A 26,579-nucleotide genomic window follows, 5' to 3' on the forward strand; every position below is an offset into this window, starting at 1 on the left:
CAAGGGGAAAAAGCAGTGTCAGTGCTCTAGTGTATTTGAATTCCAATTTTTCTTATGTCCCAGAATACCCATTTCTTCACTTATTCTAATAGAATGATGGACAAAGGACATGAGTTGGCAATTCACAAAAGAAACACGAACCAAAGCGTACACACACATACATGAAAATATATTCAACCTATCAATCACGTGAATATAAATTACAACAGTAAGATATTATGTTTTATCCATCAAGTTGCCAAAATTTTAAAGTTCGACAGCATTTGCTGTCAATGGCTTGTGGAAAAAGACACTTTTTTTACTGCTGGTGGGAATGTAAATTGATACAAGTTTTTTTTTTTTTTTTTTTTTTTTGCAGGGCACTTTGACAGGGTATATCAAAAGCTTTAAATTGTACGTACCCTTTGGCTCTGACGTTTCACTTCCAAGGACTTATCCTAAAGTAATAATAGAATTAGGGGCAAGGATTTAGCTACCAGGATAGTTACTACAACACAATTTATGATAGTCAAAATTCAAACAACCTACATGTCCAAAAGTGGTGGATATGTTACACAAATTATGATAAGGCACAGCATGGAAAAATAGTATGATGTAGAAGAGTGTTTGATAACATGGGGAAGCTTAGGTCAAAACATAAATTGCAATTTTAATTTTTTAAAAAATAAACACACAGGAAAGAATAGAAGTGTAAATGCCAAAATAGAAACTAGTGAATACTATCCATATGCTTCTCTGGATTAACCAACGAACATGTAATGCTGAGCAATTAAAATAGATACATTAAGGGCATGAATTTAAATACTAACAGTATTTTATACCTTCTTTGATCTAAAGTTCTATTTTTATCACGTCAGAACCTATCAATTTTACTTAGGTTATTGAGACAGTACAGTGCAAACAATGATTGAATGCTTAACACATTCTGATGATTATCTGAAGGCTTAAACTTTTTAAATAGGTTCATTTAAACAACAAATAAACACCTATACGCCCATTTTGTACCCTACAATCCATACGGTGATACTTCAGTCACAGTAAATGAGACACAGTCCATTATAGGGGAATGTTTTCTACTTGTTTTCTGCAGCAACTGACATTTCATTCAAGCACTTTCAAATCCCCTAGGAATCTCCAGCTGCTGTATGTCAAAAATTTAAGATCTCTCTTTGTGAACTTTAACACCCCTATAAAAACCAGTTGGAAGGGCAAGCCTATTTCCTACTGATTATTTGATATTAACCAATTAAAGGCAAATCAATTATTCAGTTTAGGCTGAATAATCATTTCACAGAGTCACATTTTCCAAAATGCAATATGTAGATAACAACTACCACTCTGGCTTTTTTTTTTTAAATATTTTATTTATTTATTTGAGAGAGTGAGAGAGCACAAGCAGGGAGAGCAACAGAGGGAGAGGAAGAAGCAAACGCCTCGCTGAGCAGGGAGCCCGATGTGGGGCTCAATTCCAGGACCATGAGGTCACGACCTGAGCTGAAGGCAGATGCTAAACCAACTGAGCCACCCCGGTGCCCTTCACTCTGGCTTTTAATAGCAAATTTCATTTTTTTTAAAGACCTTATTTATTTATTCATGAGAGACACAGAGCAAGAGGCAGAGACACAAGCAGAGGGGAAACAGGCTTTCTATGGGGAGCCCGATGCAGGACTCAATCCCAGGACCTGGGATCACACCTGGGCCAAAAGCAGACACTCAACCGCTGAGCCACCAGGCATCCCTAATAGCATATTTCTATTTCTCTTGGACATATTACTTGTGATATGGTTATTTGGCCCCCTTTGTGGTTTATTTAAAATTGATGTTTGATAAGGCCTTGATCTTATTCATTAATAATCAAATCTAGTTATATAATTTTACATTTATAAATATGCATTTTGTTTTTTAGCAAAGGAAGGGATAGGGAAAAGAAAGAAGTTACCCACGTATCTGGAGGACCACTGAGAACAATCCTGTTAGACACACTCCAAATTCAGTAACTCCCTATTTTCCATAGGACTCTGGATGTGGGAGTTTGGTTTTTTTTCTTCTACAGTTTTATAGGACTATTTTGAAATAAAATACCAATTTTGAATAAGAATGTACTTTACCCCAAATCGTGTGATGACATGGAATTTCAATTCTATCAGATATCATCAACTACACTGATTTACTGTTTGCTATGATTTCAATGAATACAGATAGAATCTTACCTTTTTAAATTATAGCTTTTCTATAACAAACACTGAAATTATTATGTGCACAAATTTGTAAGATGAAAAGTACCTCAAAAGATAAAAAGTTTGGAGGGATTAAAAGTTACAGACTATTAATATCCCTAATAATCTCCTCTATTTCCTGGATGGCTCCTTCCTTCTCCTTATAAAGATGCTGAAATGTCCTCCAATAAAAAAAAATACCCCTCCCTGCCCCTGTAGGTCTTAGGAGTTATCAGCCTACCTCCCTCCTGTCTTAGTTGAGCTTTGGAAGGAATAATCTACACTTGCTGGTGCCATGTTTTTGAGTTTTTTGTTCATCTCTCCACCCACAGCATCTGACCACCATGCCCCTCAGACAGAAATGAACAACTTCCTGTGCAATCCAGGAAGTATCTTTGCATTTAACTTACTAGACTTTTGGAAGTTTAGACTCTGCTTCCTCTGACCTATCTCTCTTGTCTCCTGTGAACTGATATTGCTGATTTTCCTTTTGTTTCTAAGGAAGGGTCCCCTTTGTTTCTTCCATTGGACTTATTTTACACCCTCATATTAAATATTGGTGAACTCGGGATTTCACCTCAGTCCTCTTTTTGACTACTCATCCTATTTGCTTTTGGGCAGAGTTCTATTTAATTCTGCCCCATGGCTTTAACTACAATCATACAGATCATATGGCAAATGTTTTTCAACAAAATCTATTTAAATTTTTTTACCACTATATAATTGCTTAAGATTATTCAACTTTGATGTTCCCCACACACCTTAAATACAACCTGTTCTTGGTGGATTTGCTAACTACCACAAACCTCCAACTTGAACTACATCATCACCTATATTATACCATTCTTCCATGTTTATTTTTTTATTTTTATTTTTTAATTTTTATTTATTTATGATAGTCACACACACACACAAAGAGAGAGAGAGAGAGAGAGAGAGGCAGAGACACAGGGAGAGGGAGAAGCAGGCTCCATGCACCGGGAGCCCGATGTGGGATTCGATCCCGGGTCTCCAGGATCGCGCCCTGGGCCAAAGGCAGGTGCTAAACTGCTGCGCCACCCAAGGATCCCCATTCTTCCATGTTTAGAGGGTCTTTTAAAATGTCATTCTCTTATGGGAATCCCTGGGTGGCTCAGCAGTTCAGCACATGCCTTTGGCCCGGGGTGTGGTCCTGGAGTCTCGGGACTGAGTCCCACATCAGGCTCCCAGCATGGAGCCTGCTTCTCTCTCTGCCTATGTCTCTGCCCCCGGCCCTCTGTGTCTATCATGAATAAATAAATAAAGTCTTTTAAAAAAAATGTCTTTCTCTTCCCTAACCCCAATGCAATGAATAAATTACTAACTCTTGTTTCTTTCTATTTGAATCCATCTTCTTCTTCTCCCCAGCTCTCGCCTTAAACTTATATTTTCTCACACGTTAATCAGAGTACTATCTGATTGGCTGATTTGCTTTCGAGTTTGACCTACAAATCCATGGTGTCTTTGCTCAGCAAACACTGTAGCTCCAGGTTCAGGCACTGGGTGAGGTGAGCACAGAGATACAATGGTGAACAGGGCCATGCCCTTAGAGAGCCTATTGTGGGAAAGACAGTCCACATTCCATACTGCTTTCAGAATGTTCTGTAAAATGTAAATAGGACTGCAATATTACTCTGCATGAAAATCCTTCAGAGCCTCTCCATTACCTACAGGAAAGAGTACAGGTTTCTTAGCATGGCCATGTGGCCCTTCGCAATATGGTTTGCAAAGTTGCTTATACTGCCTCAAATCATCACTCCCCTACCCACATCCTGTGTTCCAGGTACCAAACAGCTCATGGTTCTCAGAAGAGTCTCCACAGACTACACTTTCTCCTTTGCTGCTTTGTCTACATCTTGAATTTCTAGAAGTCCTTTAAGTTCCAATGCTACGTCCCTCTTCCTTTATGAAATATCCTCTCCTCTGCTGCCCCCAGTCTCTGTTGGCCACAATCTGCTCTGTGCTGACAACGGACTTTGCATATTGTGCTGTAATATCATTTAGCACATTAAAATCCAATTACAGACTCTACTGACCTGTTTGCCTAGCTAGCCGATGAATCTCTAGAAGTCAGGGGCTACATCACACTCATTTTTATTTTTCCAGCATCTGGTATGATACCCAGCATGTATTCTTCATTGAATGAAGATGTAGCTGATATACTAAATAAGAAATCAATTCAAAAAGCCACATCTAAACTTTATTCGCTTTTCAGTTTCTCTGTGATGATATTTAAAGTCAAGGTACGACTCGTAAGGTGTTTTCATTGCCCTTTTCTCAAGTGTGTATGAGTTTATGAATTTTCATCTGCACTTAAGAAAGGTTTTACATTTGGTTTATGTACAGTCTATTCATTATGGAAAATTATCCGAAATCCACTGATAAATATAAAAAATTTCAATACAGTAAACCATCATTCAAATTACTCAGTAAATAATGTATAAGATTTTCACATTTATACTTGTATGTGTGTATCATGTTAATAAACAGAATTATTACGACTTGAGAAGAATATCCTTTAAATAGCACCAAAAAAAAGAAACCAAACCAAAAAAAACCCTGTTAACTTCTCTTCAAACACTTGAATACCCCCAGAATGGCAAATACTTAGGTTCTATGGCTCTAACATTTAATTTTTCTATTTCAGTGATAATTACATCGATAAACCTGATTCAGCATTCGTTGCTGTTCAATTCATTAATTAACACAATTTTATTGCTACCACTGTGATTTTTCAAGGATTTCAAAAACACATTCAAAAATCAAAATAGCATACATCATCAGTTTTCATATATGCATGGTATGCTTTACTTTGATTTCAACTCTACCATTAAGAGAATGTTTAGAATATAAAGAGAGATAGCACATACTCCATACTCCGTATACTTTGAACAGAAATACTTAGAACACAACTTGAATTTTTTAGAAATGGTAATATTCATGTGAAGAGTAGCAACTTACCAAGAAGTTCCAAAAATCCTCTTAGGATGGGAAATACAAATGTATAGAAATACTTAAGTGATCACAACAAAGGCAGTGGACTTCGTAGTCTTCTTAATTCTGGTTTCATCATGCTAAATTCTTTTAAAAAGCTAATTTAAATCGTAGCTTACTGTGCTTGAGTGGCTTGTAACATATCCATGAAATAAATATTTCATTCTTAAATGACACATGAAAGCTTTTGTTAAGAGAATGGCAAGTTGCTATTAAGCCATAAATGTTTACAGAGCAAGGCAACATAATTATTTTTATATATTTGAAACTATTTGACGGTATTCTGCAAAGCAGCACTCTAATTCTGAGCTCAATTTAGTAAGCAAAAAAGACATATTGCTTTTGCTGGTTTTGACATCCCAGAGCACCTGAGACATAAAATATAATTTACAATGGTAGAGCATGCCGAAGTGACCGTTACATGCCAGAAGAGAGCTCATAATGGAATTTATATACATGTTATAGTTTAGTATGTGCAATAGAATCTCATAAAATTAGAGAAAACACTGACATATCATTAATTTTTTACAGCAACAGAATTCCATCTTCATTCTTACAATTTCCAAAAGAGGCTGGAAGGCTCATGGATGAAGTTGAAGTAACAGAATGGAGAGAGGTGAACTACTGCACCTCCCTTCACATTATCTTCAGAAAACTCAAATTTGCCCTTTGTGAAAAGAGTCAGAAGAGAAATGACATCCGTGTCGTTGTGGAGAGCATCACAACTACGTGACATACGGAATACTCCAATGCCACCAAAGAGTTTCTCCCAGACTACTCTAGAATTTAATTGCTAATAGACGAGCTCCAAGTTCTTCCATTTCCCCCGTCACCTACAAGCAGTCTCTCAGAGAGAGAAGGTGTCCTGCTCGCTCTTTGAGAACAGATTCTACTTGGCCAGGTAATTTGGATTGCAAAATAGCTACAAGCTTTCTGTTGAGAGATGGGTTTTAAATATTATCACTGCAATAGTTCATCAGATTGGTTTAAGAAGCACACCTTTGTCCTTTTAAAGTCCCATGACTCAACTTTTAGACTTCAGCTAGCTATATAGAAAGTAGACTTTTAAAACAGTATTTCAAAGGACAAGTAAATTGGTTCCTTGAAATGCTTTAGCCGTACAAAGCAAGTATCTATTATACCTCAAAATATTGCCCTTTACTGTTATACCCTCTTTGTCAGCCAAATTAGCCCTTAATAGTTTAGTATCATGCACAATTAGTGTGGCATTAGTGAGGTCCTACAACAGGTATATTGCTAAGACCCCAGGTGAGAAATAAAGTCTTCCAGGAATGATTTATTTTATCGTGTGAACTGATGAGCATCAGTTAAATTGCCTTTTAATTGACTGGCTGTCTAAGTAACATGCCTTTGAGGGAAACACTACTTTTGAAATTTCCTTTGGCCAGGAGGGGAAGGAGCATTCTAAAGTCTTTGAAGTCTACAGCCATCAGACTAATTATCAGCACCATTCAATGTACATTCATTTAATTACAGTAAATTAAAAAGGATGTGGGGTTTGGGAGAAAAATAAAAGAGTCAATAAATGGTGACAGAAATTCCAGACTATGCAAATCATCAGTGCCTTTTCTGGAGATCACTAGCTCTCTCTCATCTTGCCACATGTACAAAACTAACAGCAGACAGAGGGAGAGTAAAAAGAGGTGATGGGGTGGGGAGGAGGGGAGATCTGCCGTGGGCCAAAACTATGTAGGTACTTGATACTGTTTGACTTCATCTTCATTGCCACTTACAAAGGAGATATAATTTTCTGCTCTTTACAGATGATAAGAGCACACACTTATTTGGAACTTACTAGGTGCCAGGCACTGTTCTAAGCACATCATAGATCCGAACTCATTTAATCCTCACAACGACCCTATGAGGGCTGTATCGTATTTATTTTTTCTCTATGTTACCCTTGTGGAAATTGCAGCACAGGAAGGTTAAGTAACTTGCCCAACATCACACAGCTTGGAGATGGTGGGGCCCAATCAAAGCCAGGTGACCTGCCCCCTACACCATGTTCTCAACCACTCCTCCCAGTGGGGGCTATTGGGGTCTGGAATCCCAGTGAGGCAGAAGAGGAGGGCTAGCTCCTCCCGGTCTGTCTCACTTCAAAGGTCATGGCTTAAAAAAATAAAAATAAAAATAAAAAAATTAAAAATTAAAAAAAAATTAAAAAAAAAAAAACAAAGGTCATGGCTTGGGAACAGGGCTAAGAGACTGTGGAGACAGGGACAGGGACAAGATGCGGACCCGCAGCAGAGGAGCATCCCACCTCTGGGATGCTGCCCACCTGTCCAAGAGTAGCAGGCAGAGGGAAAAGTTGGGAACTCGAGCTCTGGGTGATTGGGTGATTCGGGAGCAAACAGCCTCAGCAGGTGAATGAAAGACCTACACCCGGATCAGTGTGATTCTACAGCCAGCACCTGTCATGATGCCACAGTGCTGCGTGACAAAGGATGGTCTGCGTTATGGCTTCTTCTGGAAAAAGATGCACAAACAAACATTGTTAAGGCTTCAAGGTTGATGTCTCGAAAAGAAAAGTCCTTTGTTTCTGACATTTAAATAGACACTTGGAACCGAGATCAGATTACTTGCAAAGCTGCAGAGCGGAAATTCAGCCAGGGGTCTTTTACCCCATACGTCAGAGACAGGAAAGACCCTTAAAACAATCCAGAGCACACTGGTAATTCTACCTTTGATTAGGGCGGCTCATCGGTTCATCTGGTAACCTCACAACAGCTTACCAGAACTGCGGCTCACTAGGTGGCCACAAACCCCTCCAGCATCTGCCCTGGAGCCTGGCAGCTGACTTAGCCTGATGAAGGCGAACACAGCAAGCCCTGTGTCAAGAAGGGACTCCTCCCAGATTCCAGATCCCTAATTCGGACCACAACTAACATTTGGGATCCCATACGAAACTCAATATACTGGCAATTTCTTTCTTTTTTCTTTTTCTTTTTCTTTTGCCTCAAAATGCTTTGTAACTTCAAATCCCCATGGTTGGTGAAGAGTTAGTTTTGCAAAAGGATAAATTTTATCACTTGTTTTGCATCTCTGCTAACACGCAGACGTATGACATGGTCCGAATGTTCTTTTACTCTTGCGGGATGCTCGGGCCATCAAAATTTCATTAGCCTCACAGCAGTGCTAGCGCCTTCTAAACTTGAACTGTTGGCCTCTTTATCAATAAATAAATGAAACCTAATCCCTTTTAGTGACTAAACTCTTCTTTGAAGTTATAACTAGAACATCGGGCACTCAGCTTGCATAATTTTACAAATGTTGAATAAGTTTTGTTTTGTTTTGTTTTTCCTGGGGAAAACAGCCTTATCCACAGTTATTTCAAATGATGAAAACAGTCAACGAGAACTCCCATTCTAAACCGGATGAAAACAAGTCAGTGTTTGGTTCCTAAATTAGTTTCATTTTGGTGAGTTATTTCACACATGTCCTTCTTGTTTCGACCTAGAGGGTTATAATAGAACTTCCAAAGACTCATCTGAACCTAGTACAACAATGAATGATATTGGACAGTTAAAATAATGAAAGGCAAAGGAAAATATCACTGGAAAATCAATGGTCTTTCAAACTTAGAGCAATGAAAAATAACTGAGGATAGGATTGAATTATTTCAGTAATTTTAGATGAGAAATATTTGACTAGAAGTAGTAATGGTAAAAATATGTAATAATTTTGAGGCTATTGCTTAGAAATATGTTAGAATACCATATGTAGGATTATAAATTTTAGTTTTTCCTATAACTTAGCTTAAGAAAAACCATAGTTTTTTTATCAGAAAAAAAATCCTCAATATTCTTATCTCATTCCACAATTCAAAAGGTCCACTAAATATCTCAGAAAATTATCCTTTCCCACCTCTTAATGCAATTATTTACTTTCAGTGGACTCTTGCTCTTTCTGACTAATCACTGAAAATTCAGGACAAATAAACTAATCTGAATTTGTTCCTATGGAAGTAGATATTATATCTATGCGATAGCCAGTGTTCATTAAGAGGCTATATCTGTTTTATTTCGTCTCTTGCTTTCTTCCCTTAGCTGACCTCATTGGGAGTTCTTGGACCATCAAATTTTTTTTTTTTTTTTTTTTTTTAAAACAACCACAGCCAAACCTTGGGGAAAAGAGTAAACACAAGTTTAAGTCATCACTTGCCCAGCTCAACAAACATTGTTTTTGACACTTTATACTCTTAACTTGGCTGACCTGTTTACTCTCAACAAATGCTACCAAATGTTCTGAATTTCAAGGCAAGGCCCTTGACACCCTCTTCCTATCTCTGTTCACTCTGCTTTATAACCACCATCTGGAGAAAAGAAAGAGTATGCCTTTTCTTGCCTTGACATCACTCCATGACCAAGGTCTATGAGGTCCTGGGGGAGGCAAGGTCCTTCTCCAGGTAACAAGAATCTATGTAAATGGTGAGGGCCAGTGGTGGGAGACATTCAGTTTTCCTTTCCTCCTCCCTACCAATTGGATATTTTATGCTGTTGACTATAAGTTAACAATTCGGTAAGTTTTAGATTTTCCTAAAAGAAAAAATAAATGGTGTGTGTTTGGGCATTCACTGTGAGATAGCTTTAACAGATACACAATTTAAAAAATCATTAAATTAATTTATGTTTTACCACTACAGATGCAATCACAGGACACATTTGTTATTACAGAGGAGAAAGAGATGCTATAGAGGGTGTGGGTAGAAAGAATATGCTGACCTGATTGAGAAAATATATAATGGATATGAGTGTGGATCTGATGCAGATAATCAGAATGGATGCATTATCTTGCTGCGTTCTACTCTTTTCTATAACTACCATAAATGTTATCATGTATTTTAGGGAAATAAAATACCGAGTGCTACATTTGAATATAACCATCATACCTGAAGATTTGGATAGTCAGGAAACAAAGTTGATACCAAATTTTATGCATTTAAGGCTAGAACCTTCTGAATTCACAATGAAAACTGATATAGGGATCCCTGGGTGGCGCAGCGGTTTGGCGCCTGCCTTTGGCCCAGGGCGTGATCCTGGAGACCCGGGATCGAATCCCACGTCGGGCTCCCGGTGCATGGAGCCTGCTTCTCCCTCTGCCTATGTCTCTGCCTCTCTCTCTCTCTCTCTCTCTCTCTCTCTCTGACTATCATAAATAAATAAAAAAAAAAAAAAAAAAGAAAACTGATATAAATACAGGTTTTACTGAGGTGAATGGATTAGCTCAGGAAAATGCTGCCAGTCTGATTCAAGGACTCATTTTGTCAGAAAGAATTTGTTTCCTGTTTGGGGTTGGAATAAACCCAGTCTCCACCCAGAACTGACACTACCAAAATGAATACATCGAGTGCATATTAGCCATTGATCTTGATTGGTTTAATGCACTAACATTCTACATAAGGAAAGACACTGTTTTGGTTGGTTTAAATCAGACTTTTTTTTTTTTTTCAGGAGTAAGAAGGAAATGGGTAATAATAGCAGGAAGCGATAGGTACCACTTCATACTGTGACTTAGCTAAAATTGAAAGCTGAATAGATCTGCTTTCGTATTGCAAAGCAAAGCTGACAAAGTTGGTCAATAAATAATACAAATGAAATACTGTTGGTAAAACAACCATCTTTCTTTTCAAATGTCATGCAATTCTTCTATTTTAATTTTCTCCTTGCTTCTTGATGCATCACATACACATAGCATCAATAACTAGATTGAAGTAGCAAGTGCAATGTTACTATTAAATGTGAAGGAGAAATGTCCCTTTGTTGTCTGGTATGTTGGCACTGATGCTCCAATTCTTCTTTGAAGCAATACCGACTAAAAATTAAGTTTCCTTTTAAATCTATTATTGCATATAAATGAACTATTTTTATGGTCCTGCATTAGCTATAAGAAAAGAGTCCCAATAATTTATAAAGATCCCTTTCTTACAATATGTAATGCCGCTGTTTGGATATCCTAAAATCCAATTTTTTGTGTGTAGACTTAATTGCATAATAATGCAGTCCCCAAAGCACATCGAAAACCATACTCTCCCTGTTTACCAAAATTTCATTTGCTCTCATCAACTAGTAAGTTTAAAGCACGATCAAATTTGTTCTTCAATCACTTGAGCCCTGTTCATAAACTATTCTGGGTGCTCACTCATCCATTCTAAGATTCTGCAACTTCTTTGAGATATCTTCAAGAGGAATCTACAAAGACATCTTTGATTACAAGCTGGCTCTAGGGTAAACCTTATCACCACTTGCTTGGCTACTCCACAGAGGATAACAGGTGACTCGGTCCAAGATAAGTCGAAGCTGATCTTTTTTTTTTCCTGTACATAATTAAACTGTTTTTCAAAACTATAGCTAACACATCATAGACTGCTTGCAGAATTTAACAATCTGATGTCGAATATTGATTTTTTTTCCAGGAAAAAAATGAATTATTCAAGGACATTTCTTGAATTCCTTTGCATTCAAATGAAAACAAAGGAAGCCGAAAGGAAGTCAGAGAAGGAAGAGTGGGAAGAAAGAAGAAAGGAAGAGAAGCATGCCCCCACAGTCAACTAAAACAGAAGCACTGAAGGCCAACATTATAGAGCAAAAAATGGCACTTACCGTTCTCACTGTCCGACTTGTTTTCATGCTCCGTATCTGTCAGCGTGAGGGCCGAGTTGGACCGACTTGAAAGGCAGGAGCTGCGGCCTGATTTGACCCCCCTGCCCCAAAGTCTCATGGCGTGCTCTGGGGACATCACTGCTTCATTTTCAGTATCAGCATCGGACCCTGCACTGATAGAATAACCTCTGTGGGGGAGCCCCATTTCCGCACAAAATGCCAGTCCTCTTCGAGTTGCTGGTTCACAAACTCCTAACTGCCTTAGGGTAAAATTCTGTCCTAATTAGGGGGAAAAAGAGATAACAACTAGTGAGTATATGTTTCAGTTTTCTTGTGTTTTGTTTTCAAAGAAATCTCCCTAAAAAAAAAAAAAAAAAAAAAAGCAAAAACAGAAACAAAAACACACAAGCATTCCAGTTTCCCAGGTAGCAGCACCAGATGTTTACACGGGCACTGCATGGCATAGGGTCGAGTGGGTGCCAGAGGGGAGGGTGGGTGGGGCTCCCCCACTGACTTCTCACACACCCCGCTTAGAACCCCTCTGTCAACCACTTGAGCCCATAAGCACCTCCAGAGAGAGGTTGGGCAAGCCGAGGAGCACAGGCCTTGACAACTCAACCCAGAGAAAGGACTCGTCATCAGGGATGGGATTTTGTTTGGCGACTTGAGAAGCAATGGAAACTCTCAGAGTTCTTTCCCATGTCTTGGCTCTAGTCCTAAATGATGGGATTTTTCCCACCCAGATGTCACTTCTTTGGAAGACAAGAGAAAGTTACACGGTATGTAGGGGTTTGGTCAGTTTTTATTACATCTGCCCACCTCAAGTTAGCAACCAGTGTAAACATATGTCGTGTGTGTGTGTGTGTGTGTGTGTGTGTGTGTGCGCGCGCGCATACGTTCACTATGTCTTGGAGTGTAATGTCTGGAAAATTTGTAGATCTCTGACTTTCTAGACATTCTGCTTTAATAAACACCTGGAAACATCTATACTGATCAGAGTAAACCAATTTTTGCAAATAAAGCTCACTCTGAAAATAAAGCGGGAGTAATATGTATTTAAAAATTAATGATAATCAAGTTCCCTGAAAATCAAGTCCCCTGGAAAATAAATGCCTGTGAACCCTGCAGGCCTTTACTAATAAATCGAGCATAATAAAACTCATGGCATGGCAATAACTTCAAGCAAAAATGTTTAAATTAGGTGACACTTTAAAATGACTGCTCTTATTAATGACTTTGCCAATCATGTGCCTATTCTTGAAATTTCACATGTTTTATGATACTATAGATGAGAAGAGAGAGAAATATGTTTGCTTGTAGGATGCAGATATATTGGCTCTTCCATTTCTTGTCGCTTGTTGGCATGATAGAGTCTGAGATTTAGGTACTGACCAGAATCAAAATACATGTAAAGAATAACCGTACACAGAGACTGATTTAAATGCTGCCACATAATATCAACCTTTTAAGAATATGAAGCATTTATATCACTCACAGTTTTCATTTTCCTACTTCTATCTCTTCAATCTACAAACATTTTAAACGTAATTGGCTGGTGTGAGAAATAACATACGTAATATTCTTAAAAAAGAGGGTGCCATAAATTATTTGTGATAAAATAATAACATATGGAATCTTCTAGGAAATGAGTCAAACATAATGCACAATATAGTATATACTTGGTTGTCAAGATATCAGTAGCCTCCAGGTCTCAGCACATTTTAACTGGTGTGGTTAATTGCTTTATTGCTGTGGTCATATCAGAAGTTGGAATCAGCTTTATCTTGGTCAGACTTCCAAATGGGTTCTGACAATGACACTCATAAATAATGAAAATCTGTTGCTACAATTAGCTACAAATCAAACTCCTTATCAGAGAGATTTGAATAAGTATCTGAACCAAAAAAAAAAAAAAAAGTCAGAAAAAAAAAAAGAAGGAAAGGAAAAAAAGAGCCCGTGGAACAATGAAAAAGTGGGCAAGTTGGATGAATCAAGGCACAGTATTGTCCATAGTTTTTAAATAATTAGTGTAGTTTGTACATTACAAGAGTAAACCCCAAAAAGGTCACTGTCACGGACGGTTAATGGGACAGTCGTAGAAGAACCGACTCACTGTTATTTCTACATCACATTTCAAACAGGGAGACAGAAGAACAGAGTCTAAAATGATTACATGTTACTGTTACACGTGTTGATTTTTCAAAATAAGAATAAAACATAATTTTTAAAAAAGATTTTATTTATTTATTCATGAGAGACACGGAGAGAGGCAGAGACACAGGCAGAGGGGGAAGCAGGTTCCGATGTGGGACTCGATCCCAGGACCCCAGGATCACGACCTGAGCTGAAAGCAGACGCTCAACCACGGAGCCACTCAGGTGCCCCCACAAAATAATTTTTAAAGGGTGAAAATGGATGGTAAGACTGCATCTTCCCTCTGCTTAGGAGGTGCCCATTGGAGGATAGAGATGAGAGAGAGGTTAAAAGCAGTTAAAAACTCCTTTCTAATCTCTGAAATGCAACTGAAAACATTTTCCACATTATTGACTTTTCACACTGTTAACATCTTGATGCAAAAATCTATGAGGTGGAGGAAAGCAGAAAGCTATCTTAGGTATTTGTTATCCAGGTATGTAAACACAGCTTGCTTTGCAAATAAATATCCAAGACACCGTCCCTATGAACGAGATAACGAGATGTGGATCCTGGGCTCCTTCAACATCTGACCCTCTGAAATCAATGCCTCACAATAATTCAAAACTCTCACAGGCTCTTTCTGAAATGCAAGCTGGAAAGCAAGCAGGAGCAGAAGAACCCCTGTCGGACTGCCTTCCTGAATTAAAAGGTCTGCTTTCGTTTCCTCTAGGAAAGGATGCTAATCCTGACCCTATGCTGACCTATGCTGAAGCCACTTGCTCTGTTCAAATCACTCTACTCTTCTATTTTTATTATCTCTCAGGGCTCTTGTGACTTGAAGAGATGCTTTATGTAAATGTGACTAGCATACAGTAAGGATAAGCGGGAATGGCTTAAAAAATAAACACCTGGACGCATGTTAATGAACGGTCATAGAGAAATGTATAATTTGGTGGTAAATTTCCAAATAATTTTAGAGCAGTCACACCACCCCCAAGGCTGACTTTTCCTTCTCCTTTATTTATAAATCTCTCTAGCCCAGACCTGCCTCAGAGCTTCGGGCTCCATTGTTATCAATTCCCCTCTTTGGTTAAGGATTCTTGCTTGTGGGATCCCTTGTTTTCACGCAAACACCCCTGGGGAGACCTAGTGATCAAACGGGAGTAAATTGGTTCTAGCAGGGTTATTTCCCACAATCTAGCAGTGTTAGCAAGATGGGCCATGCTTATGGAAAACATATGCCGTTTTGACCAATGGAGGAAAGATGGAGAGATGGAAGGTTTCTGACTCAGGGAAGAGAGACAGCTGGCAGAGGTGTCATGGGGATGGGAGGCTCTGGCTGGGTGATGTGTTTCTGGAGGGCTGGAGGGCAATGTAGAAGAGCGCAAAGAGAAAGGCAGAGAAGATGCTTCCGGAAGCAGCTAAAAACTTGACCATCTTGCTTTGGCTTCAAGGGACATAAAAGACATAAGGATACACTTATTCTTATTTTCCAGGGTTTCTTCAGATTGTGTTATTTGCAATGGTTCTAACAACATGACCGTAATGTCCTTCTTCACATTTTAGAGTCTTTACATTAATTCTATTTGGCTGAAACTAGTGAAATAAGTATTTACCTCCTGCACATTGAATTTTGGTAACCTTGACCAGCAGGGCCTACACAGTTTCCCATTACAATTTGAAGCAGTACCAAAACAATAAATTGCAGCAAGAATAAAGTATACCTGAGAATGAGATTCGTTGTGATTAAAAGGCAAGGTTAGCTTGGATTGGATTAGGCATTTGTGTTTTATGACACTCATAAATTTGAAAATCTATTTTTAAAAACTGAATAAATACCATGTAGGCAGGTTGTATTTTTTTTTTTTAAGTTCACATTTTGAAAGAGTGACTGAAGGTCTGTGACGAAGCAGGACCAGGTAAGAACCACTGTTGCAGGTGAAGTCAGCACACGGCAAAAGCTACCCCTTCAGTAAAAGCAAGGCCCTGGAGAAAGAGCTTAGCTACTTGGCCTTCTTCTCACATAGCATCTATAACCTAGTCAGAGAAGGAAGCGATTTTTCCAAGCTGCATTGCCAAGTGATGTTCAGCAGTAAGCAAGACATCTACTATCTCTGTGTGAGTTGAAAAGAAACAGGCTGTACAATTGGGTGGTCCAGTTCTGAACTCACGGTATTCTCTTTCCCTCCAGAATCTAGATCTCTCTAATGCCTAGGTTTTGCTTTCTCTCTCTCTCTCTCTCCCTTGTTTTAAAAAACAATAAAAACCCACAAAAAATAGCTTTATTGGGACATAACTCATAAACCATATATTGGATCCACTTAAAATGTGCAATTCAATGCTTTTTAGTATCTGTCTGGTGTTAAGGATCACCACAATCAATGTTAGAACATGTTTATCACCCCCTCAAAGAAGCCTTGATACCAATTATCAGCCACTTCCCATTGTTCCCCTTATCTGTTCCTCCTCACCCTAGCCCTAGGCAACCACCCATCCATTCTCTCTCACTACAGATTTGTCTATTCTGAACATTTCAAATAAAAGAAACCCTACAATATGGACTTTTGTGACAGGCTTCTTTCACTTAGCATAATGCTTTCAAGGCTCATTCCCATCACAGTATATGTCAAGACGTCATTGTTATGGTCAAATAGTATTCCATCGTATGGAATATCTATAGCAGGGAACCACTCGGCATGTCTGACTCCATGTCGCTTCTATTTCTCTTGCTGCTGTTGTCCTAAAGGTTAAAAACTTCTGCTCAGCATGGCATGCAGCTAAGATTTACAAACATTGCTTTTTACCCCAAATCTACCCCTGAGGAGATAAAGAAGTAGCCAGAGTGGTCATTGTCCCAAGTCCTCAAGATCAAGAAATGATCATAACTCAGGGGGGCAGTTGAATATGAACCTGATAGGGTTAATGAGGTTAAAACTAGCAGAGAGTTTAAAACTGGTTCTTCAGAGAGCTGTTTCCCCTAATCAGTGATGGTGTCTTTCAGACCCCACTAACAAACTCACTGGCTGTCTCTGCAGAAGCCTGGACTCAAAGTCAACTCATATGGTTCCAGCCTAGAAATGAGCAAGGCCATACATTCCTCACCCAGGGATAACGGGCCCAAGATCCCATCCGGCACATCCCGGCTCTCAGAGCATGCCCATTGACCCTTCTCCCTGTCCTAAGATAACCTCTGGAGATGAGGGGCTGATTCCGCCTCATTCTGAGGTTAAGTCTCTGTCCCCAAAATGAACAAGGGACATATATGACATTTATGTTTGCTCAATGTGCACGCTCCGTCTTTCTTCACAGATAATCTTTAGTTCCCCCGTTGTCCTTTTTCATCAATATATATTATGTAATCTCAACTCCAATGATTATAAAAAACTTCTTCTGTCCCCCTTTGAGGAAGCAGATTTCGGCTTGCCCTCCCGTCTCATCTGATGCCTCCTGAATAGACCGGTTCCTTGCTGCATGTCCAACGTCTCAGTGATTGGCTTTGCTGCGCACCTGGCAGGTGGACTTGGGTTCAGTGATGTATCCATACATCAGTTAATGACATTTGAGGTGTTTCTACTTTTTGGTTATTATGAAATGCTGCTATGAACATTCACGTACAAGTTTCTGTCGATAAACGTCTTTGTTTTTCTTGCATCTAGACCTGTGAGAGGCATTGCCAGGTCATATGGCAGCTCTACGTGTAACCTTTGGATGACCTGCCGGAGTGTTTTCCACAACAGCTGCACCATTTTACATTCCCACCAGCAACGTGTGAGGGTTCCCATCGCTGCACAGCCTCACCAGACTTGTTATTATCTGTAGATTCTCATACCACACTGCAGGCCAGTTCCTCGTGCTGCAAGTTTGCAACAGGGAATTGGAATGTAGGTCAGCGGTATTGAAATTTGGGAGGACAAACTAAGAATTGTTCCTTTAAAACAAAGTCGATTCTGCGGGCCTGCTATGTGAATTCATTATAATTTTATGCCATTATTTTTTTTTCTTTGCTTTCTGTTATGCTGATTTATTCTTTGAAAAGGTTTTTCTGTTGAAATGAAAACTGCTCTTTAGCTCAGAAAGTCTATCTTTGAGACGACAATCACCTGATCTTAAACATGCATGTACAAATGATGATTACTGTGGCACTGTTGCAAAAATTAAAATAACTGGAATGCTTACCAGAAAGGGAATAGCTGAATACATTTTGTAGCCCCTGCGATGGAACATTATGTGGCTAGCATAAACAGTGAGTTTGGACCTGTATCTTTGGATCTGGAGGGAAGCCATTATACATATTTTAAGCAAAAAAACCCCACAAGTTGCAGAATGGTGTGTACAGTCTGATCCCATTTTTGGAAACTAAGAGAGAGAACCAACAGATTATATGAGTGCTTATGGTTCTAAGTGTGAATAAAGGTGAGGAGAAGACGAGAAAACTGTCGTGATGATCATTTAGAAGGAACTGTAAGTGAAGGAAATTAGTGACTTTCTATCTTATACTTTTGAATTTTTGCTTTGCATGATAATTTTCTTAATTTAAAAAAACATAATAGAAGCTGGGCTTTAAAAATCCTTCCTCGGAATCCTTGGGTGGCTCAGCGGTTTGGCGTCTGCCTTCGGCCCAGGGCATGATCCTGGAGACCTGGGATCGAGTCCTACGTCGGGCTCCCTGAATGGAGCCTGCTTCTCCCTCTGCCTGTGTCTCTGCCTCTCTCTGTCTCTCATGAATGAATATATAAAATCTTAAAAAAAAAAAAAATCCTTCCTCTTTGATTGCAAAGGAGTGAAGTTATGTAAGACATGTTGGAGCAATATTTGTCTCTGGTTTCATTTCTGCCCTTTCTTTCAACATACAAGGAGAATCCTCCTCCATTTCTCCTATAGTAACAATGCCCAAGATGGAGTTTGGGAAGTGGAGAGAAGAATCAATATACACTTAATACACAGAAATAAAATAACCTGTTCATTGTCTTTAAATGTTTTCCTTGGTTGCTGTGAGTTTGGATGGGTTCTCCCTTCCCAGACACAGAGTGACATTCCTCCCAGGGTTGAGTAAAACCCCAAACTACAAATTGGGCAAATATTTCTTACTCGATGCTTGAGGAATTAATGTCCCCACCCTCTTATGCAGAGTTCCCACTTTTGCTGAGTTTGCAAAATGATAAGAAGATCGCACAACAATAGAAATGTATGTAACTTTTCCCCCTTTGAGACCTACTGCATATTTTATGGGACAATCCAAACGCTTTCAACTTCTTAAGCTAAATTTGTCACCGTTTGAACAGAATACCCATCCTCGAACATGCAGGAGAAATGCCAGCGATGGTATAAATCTTCACTTATAAGGCCCTACATACAACTACATTTTAACAATTAACTTGAAATCCCACTAAATACCTAACTGCCCCATCCCACGTTACGCTGTGTGTAAAATGCAAATACCTTTAACTGCTTGCTCACCTTATCTGTCAATAGGATATTAAGATCATAACCACAGACTGATAATCTCAAGTTCTCAGAAGATAGAGAATATGACATGACCACTGGATGCTATAATCATAATCTGGTTTATTATTCAAAACAGGAGTCTTATGGAGGCCATTGCAGGTTGTCCCGACCCCATTCGTCCTGGACTCCACTGAGAAGGGCACCTGTCTGTCCCAATGAACAGGAACCAGAGGCAACACGGTGAACTTAGTGAGAAGTGTGGGAAGGGAACACCCCAAGTAGGTGTGCAGGTGGAGAAAGCTAGGTTAGAATGAATGACCCAGAGAACACACATTTTCTTCAGGAGAAGATCTGTGATGCTCCAGGGAAGAATCGAAGGCTTGGTGGCTCAAATCAGAAATGTCTGCTGACTTCCAAGGAAAGAGCATCCTGGTAAGCATGAATCAGGAAGGATTTACATACCCAACCACAAAATGGTGCCACTTTGCCATCAGCAACCATTGGTAATTAGAGGAGTAACTTGACAACAGGTTTTTCTCAAGGGCGTTCTGAAATGAACTTGCTTATTTGCAAGCAGTGATTATTTCTTTAGAACAATCCAAGGCCCAGCGATGATAACATGGCTACAACATATCTGCTGGTGTCTGAGTCAAACTGCGGTGGGTATTGGTATAAATATGCACACACGGCCGAGCATGAAGCAGCAGGTGTTTAATAATTGTGACTGAAGCCGCACCGTGGTGATTCACAACGTGGAACCCAAACTGGCAATGGGGTGAGGACCGGATACAAATTTAGCAGGAAGCTGGGGGGTAAGACATCAGACCAATAAAGGCCGAGGCAGGGGGAAAGGATTACCCCCACTGTGTCCGGAGGAGGCCTATAAGCTACATCTATCTACTCACACCTTCTGGTAGGTAATCTACAAAGCAGGTTGGCCGCCAAGCCTGAAAGAAGCCCTCTGCCTCCCTAACTGGCCGAAATTAGTTAACAATCAGTTAGGCAGGGGAGCTAAGAGAGGGAGCTCAGAGGAAAACATGAACGTGAAGTGATGATAAACTGGAGCTATTTAACTTGTGTCTTTAAGTACAGAAAATGTAAGGTTGAGTAAACATGACCATCTAAATCCTTTAATCCCACCGCTGACATTTATAGTGACTGAGAAGGATTAATCATTTTGATCTCTAAATGAATCATTTTAAGTAGTTAATATTTAAAAGTAATAAACTTCGGAGTTGCGGTAATTAGTCTGGTGGATCTGATTAATGCTTCGGGTTTTTGTCTTTCTTTATAAAATCCTAGTCTCACAAAGAAAAAGTTTTCTCGGCACCAGTAAGTATTTCAGAAGTATTTCAGAAAAAGGGTTTCAGATTCCTTTCATTTTTGTATGATGACAGAGGTGAGGGGGAACACTGGGGAAATGAAAAGTTTGGGGTATAACTGGAAATTCATAGCAGCATTAAGTGCTGAATGGTAAGACCATATGGTCATATTTCTTTTGAAGTCTAGGATCAGTTCCCATTATTCACTATAATGGCATCCAAGACTAAACTAAATCTCAGTCTTTAAAATTAAAAGCATTTTGCTCTTGGCTCTCACATCTTCCTCCTTCACAATTTCCAGCATGCTGGAATGTTTAATATATTTTCATAATGCAAAAAACACAAATAAATAAAACAAAAATAAGAGGAGTAAGAACAAAACCCAATGTATTCCATTCCACTTCTGAAGCAGGATAAAATGGTACAGAAAGACACATAATAGGGATCGTAAAGGCACTGTTAATACTATTTTTACATCTGTCCAATTCTGTCGGTGACATTCTAAAATGATACGTACAATCTTCATGTTCTACATTGAAGGAATGTGAATCTAATTCTTTTGACCTCATTGGAATATACAGCGTAGAGAAAGATTCTGAAATTATTTCTCATTTTAGTAATATTCTAGCAACAAAACTGTCACCTCCCCCCATCCCCCAACCCCGTAAAAATGGACCTTCCTCTATTTGGATATTGATTTAAAAAATATTAAAGGCAGAGTCTCACCTCTTTGCCACCAACTCTTCATTCCCTCCCTCAGCACAATCCTGGATATGTTGTGGATGCTATTTTCCTAATGGGCCAAATGTCTTTATCCAGCAAAACATTATAGTGCAATGCCAGCAGAAGTTGTTTTTAAGAGGATTGTGGTTATGGTTCAGTTGAGACAATGTGCCTCTGCCCAGCACCAAATGAAATCTCACCCTGGCTGAAGCTGGATGAAAGGAGGAATATAAACCCTAAACTTTCCATATTCAGCTACATGTGCAGCCTGCCTGCTTGCTTGCTTGCTTTCACACTCTCTCTCTAATTCTATGAATAGATTTTTGTTGTATTTACCATCTTTATAAACATTTTTGAGTAAAATTTTGAGTAAAGCAATTCATAAATTGCTCCTTTTTTTTTTTTAAGTTCTTCCTAAGCCCAAACTTCACAATCGTATAGAAAGTCCTCACTTTAAGAAAGTGAGTATTGTGTTCAGAAGTTGAGGGATCCCTGGGTGGCGCAGCGGTTTGGCGCCTGCCTTTGGCCCAGGGCGCGATCCTGGAGACCCGGGATCGAATCCCACATCAGGCTCCCGGTGCATGGAGCCTGCTTCTCCCTCCGCCTGTGTCTCTGCCTCTCTCTCTCTCTGTGACTATCATAAATAAATAAAAATTAAAAAAAAAAAAAGAAGTTGATAGGGATCGCATAGTTGACCTCTGAACAACACAGGGTTGAACTGCTTGGGGTCCACTTATATGTGGATTTTTTCTGGTATGGTGTAGTGCTAAAAATGTATTTTCTCTTCTTTATGATTTTCTTAGAGATATTTTCTCTTCTCTAGCTTACTTTATTAAGAGTACAGAATATAATACATATAACATGCAAACATACAAGTATATGTTAACCGACTACATTCCCAGTAAGGCTTCTGGTCAACCATAGTCTATCAGTAGTTAAGTTCTGGAGGAGTCAAAAGTTAATACGAAGATTCTCAATTGTGTGGGGTGTCAATGTCCCCAACACCCACATTGTTCAAGAGTCAAGTGGGTATATTTTTCCGTGAAAACAATACACAGGAAACCATGACGGAACACGTAAGTCTATTAAGTTATCTGTACCCGAGGAACTGTAACCGCCTAATACAGCATGATATCAAGCTAAGGAGGCTGTCTCCTTGAAAAAAAATGTGTTCAGAATTCCAACAGGGAAAACCTCTCACCACCATTGCTCCTTCCATTAATTTTCTGCTTTTCAAGGTGGGAGGAATTCCCCAAGCAAACCACTGGTGGTCACGTGGTACACCAACGCTCAGTGACAGAAGCCAGGATGTGAGCTGTGTCCTGGGGATGCAGGAGCTAGGATTAGCTACTGCCCCTCTCAGACTAACAGGAAAACAGATCACCTTTCCATGTGTTTACTGACCACTTGAGTTTGCTCTTCGGCGAAATGTTTATTCATGGCATTTCCCACTGGATTGCTTGTCTTTCTGTTTTCAATTTGTAAAAGTTACTCTTAGTATATTATATATACACAGAGCCCTTATATCTGTCATATGAACTGTAATCATCAGTCCCAATATAATCATGTTGTTTATGGTGTTTTTAACTTACATATAGAAGGTTTTAAATTTTTAAAAAATTAATCATTTAAGCTTTTTTTCCACCTGGGTTTTCTGTTTCCATTAGAATGGTCTCCTTTATTCCCAGGGTGTACATGTAGTCTCTGGGGCGGGCTGTGTGGATTCACAACCACATTTTCCTTGCGTTCCTCTGTTATAAAAGCTGGAAAGCACAAATAGTAAATGTTCCTTCTTCTCATGCAGCTAAGCGTAGCCAAGTATAACAGTTCTGAAAAAAGAGATGTAGGAAGACGTCTCTGGGGAGTAAAAAGAAACAGTCCAGAGCAGAGAAGGCCTTCTCACCTTTGCTTTTATTCTGTTTCAGCCAGAAATATGAAAATGCAGCACACATCTGGGGATCCATGGGACAGAGGCCATATGCTAAGGATGGCAGAGCAAACGAGGAAGAAACCTGGGCATTGAGGGCATCTTCGGACGCTGAACAGTCTACCTCTGGACTTCTTGTTTTGTAAGGAAATCACTGGTAGACGCTGAAGCCATTGTTTAGGGAGCTTCCCACTCCTCATGGATCAAGTCATTCCCACTTTATTCTGTCTTTCAAATTAGCTTCTAGAATTCTTTTTTGCTTTACTTTTTACATTTGTCTTTAATCCATCTTAACTTATTTTTGAATATGCTGAGAGATTTGGGTCCAATTTCATATTCTTCCAGATGGATAACCAGTTGTGCCAGCACCATTTATCAAATTCCACTGAATAGAAAACCATTTTCTGTTTTATGCTAAATTTCCCTATATACTACAATCTATTTCTGAAATTTTTAGTCTATTGCACTGATTGACTTGTCTTTATTTATGCCAATATCATAGAGATGTGATTACATTGGCTTCATGGTGTTTTTAAAAAGATGTGCGTTAAGGCCATTTTATCCTCATTATTTGCCTTTTAAATATATTTTTTGGCTACTTTCAGATTTATTCCTCCATGTGAACTTTAAGACCCCCTGTTCTCCAATTAAAAATAAATCCTGACTTCCACACATTTATTTTGGGAGAAGTGATATTCTTATGATATCAGTCTTCCTATCTAAAAACATTGACTGTCTTCCCATTTATTCAGATCCTGTTTTATGTCTTCCAATAACATTTTATAGATCCCTTCATATTAGGTCCCATACGACTTTTATAAAATTTATTCCAAAGAGTTTTATAGTGTTTGTTGCTATTAGAATAGGACTTTTTTTTTTCTGACTTCTAAATCTAGCCAATTATTACTTAATAATTACTTAAAAATAGTATTTAACATACATCAGGCATTATCCTAAGCAGTTTACATATATTAACTCATTTCATTCTCAACACTATTGATGGAAAACTAAAGGAAATTCTACAATAAAAGAGATCTGAAGCACAGAGAAATTAAGTAATTGGCCCAAGCAAGTTGCTTGGCCAAGATAAGGCACTTGCCACTCAGCTAATGAACAGCAGATCTGGGACTCAAACACAGATCACCTGGATTCCGAATCTATACTTGTAACAAAGCTACATTACCTACAATGCCTATATATTTATCTTGTATTCATCCAAGGTCCACTTTATTTCAAAAAAATTTTTTAACTTGTAGAGACACATAGTTTCTGTATGTATACAATTGATGTATAATTAGTATAAAAGCTAATTTTAACTTTTTCCAACATATAAATCAATTACTTAATGTTCTTTTCTTACTTCAATTGCTAAAACATGAAAAACAATTTTGAATACAATTTTGAATATTGTTGGACAGTAGATGAGCCTTTCTTGTGTTCATGATTTTAGTTCAAATGGTCCTAGGATCTCACCAATTAGAATACTGTTTAATTTTTTTAATTGATCATCTTATATATGACTAAGATATTTAAATGTGTTTTATTCTTGTTTTTTACTTAGTGAGTTTTAGTTTAATAAGGAATGGTTTCTAAATTTTATCCCAAACCTTTTCATCATTTATTGATAAGATCATGTTTTCCTACTTTGATTTATTAACCTAATTATGTTAATAGACTTCCTAACATTGAAAAATCCTCACATTATACCAAGGATTAGGGACTCACTCAGTTATTAATTTGGCCTAGCCTATTATCCTTTTTATACATTGCTAAGTTCTTACATGCAAATAGTTATTTAGACTACTTTTTACACATATATTGAGAAGTAATTTTGATCCAGACAGCCTCTTTTGTGAGTATTTTACTCAAGCTAGTATGAAGGTTATTGAGGTTATGCCAGCTTCATAATATGAATTTGAGTACTTTCCATCTTTTGCGTGTGTATGTGTGGTGTAAAATAGCTTTTTGAACCTTGGATTGAGCTACACTTTGAAGGTTTTGTAAAATTCACCTAGGAACGTAAAATTCACCAAAAGGAGCTCTTTCCTTGGTAATGGTACCCTTTTGGCCTCTTTTCTAATCTCTTCTGAGATAACTGGTCTGGACAAATTTTCTCCATGTTTTGAAATAATTTGGTGTCAATCATATTTTGCTAAGAAGAAATAAATTCCTCTATATTCAAATTATTATGTGGAGAAGTCCCTTTTAGTTGTTACATGGTCTTCAGGATCTCTATTTTTATTCTCATTATTTTTTAATTGGGATCATTAAGGGCTTTCTATTTCCTTGGTCTTTTTAAAGAATAAGCTTTTGTTTGTTTTTAATTTCAGTTTTATCTTGATCATCTCCCTCCTCCATTTCCTTTGGTTTATTTTTCTGCTATTTTATCCATTTCTTAGGATGTATAGCAAATTCCTCTTTGTTGGTCTTTACTTTTTAAGTATACTCCACAATATATTTTTCCTATGATTATGGTTTTCTCTCCCTCTCCTAAATTTTGAAAGCAGAACGTTCTTTCCCTTGCTTTCTATTGCTTCTTCTGATAATATAGCGTTGTCATAATTCACGGAAGGAAAAAGTTTTGTTTGTGTTTCTTTGGGTTGCTTATTTCAAATTTTACTGAATTACATGCTCAAACAATTTAGACTTATAAAGCCCCTACTTTTCTGATTTTTTTAATGTTTCTTTTTGTAGCTAAATGCATAATCCGTTTCTACAACTCTTCTGTAAAATTATGAAAATTTGTATCCTTTCGATCTGCTGGTTATAAATTACTGAATATATATCTTAGCTGAAAGTTTTTATTAATATTATACAATTGCTTTCTTATTTTTGTCTTTTAGATCTGATGTTGAAGGAGTTAAACCAAAATATCCCCTAATAAATTTATTTCAACTTTTTTTCTAACAATTTTTGTTTTATAAACTTAGCTACTACATTGTTTAATGGATTAAACAATGAATGAAGGGTATTCATACTTTTGTCTTTTATCATTTACTCTGGGTCCTCTTTATCTCATTCAATATTTTTAATAGTATTCCTATTATTAATCCTACCATTCTTGTTTTTCTTTTGTTTTTGTTGGTATTTACCTGACACTTCTTTATCCATCTTTCTGTTTTCAACCATTCTTTTACCATTTTTAAGTCCATTTATTATAAATGCCAATAACTTTTAT

General features: G+C 38.2%; 1 protein-coding gene across 9 annotated transcripts in view; it reads right to left on the bottom strand.

Annotated features, from left to right (window-relative positions):
- Nucleotides 1-26,579, bottom strand: part of TENM3 (teneurin transmembrane protein 3) — a 2,512,213-nt gene that overhangs the window by 411,453 nt on the left and 2,074,181 nt on the right. For 8 of the 9 annotated variants that reach the window (XM_072763857.1, XM_072763858.1, XM_072763865.1 and 5 more), the window contains one exon: nucleotides 11,849-12,127. The exons of the other annotated variant lie outside the window; for it this stretch is intronic. In XM_072763857.1, the coding sequence (XP_072619958.1) occupies nucleotides 11,849-12,127 (279 nt within the window). The remainder of the gene's footprint in view (nucleotides 1-11,848; nucleotides 12,128-26,579) is intronic. 9 annotated transcript variants of the gene reach the window in all.

Source organism: Vulpes vulpes, chromosome 7 (genome assembly GCF_048418805.1).
Source record: "Vulpes vulpes isolate BD-2025 chromosome 7, VulVul3, whole genome shotgun sequence".
Taxonomy (NCBI): domain Eukaryota; kingdom Metazoa; phylum Chordata; class Mammalia; order Carnivora; family Canidae; genus Vulpes; species Vulpes vulpes.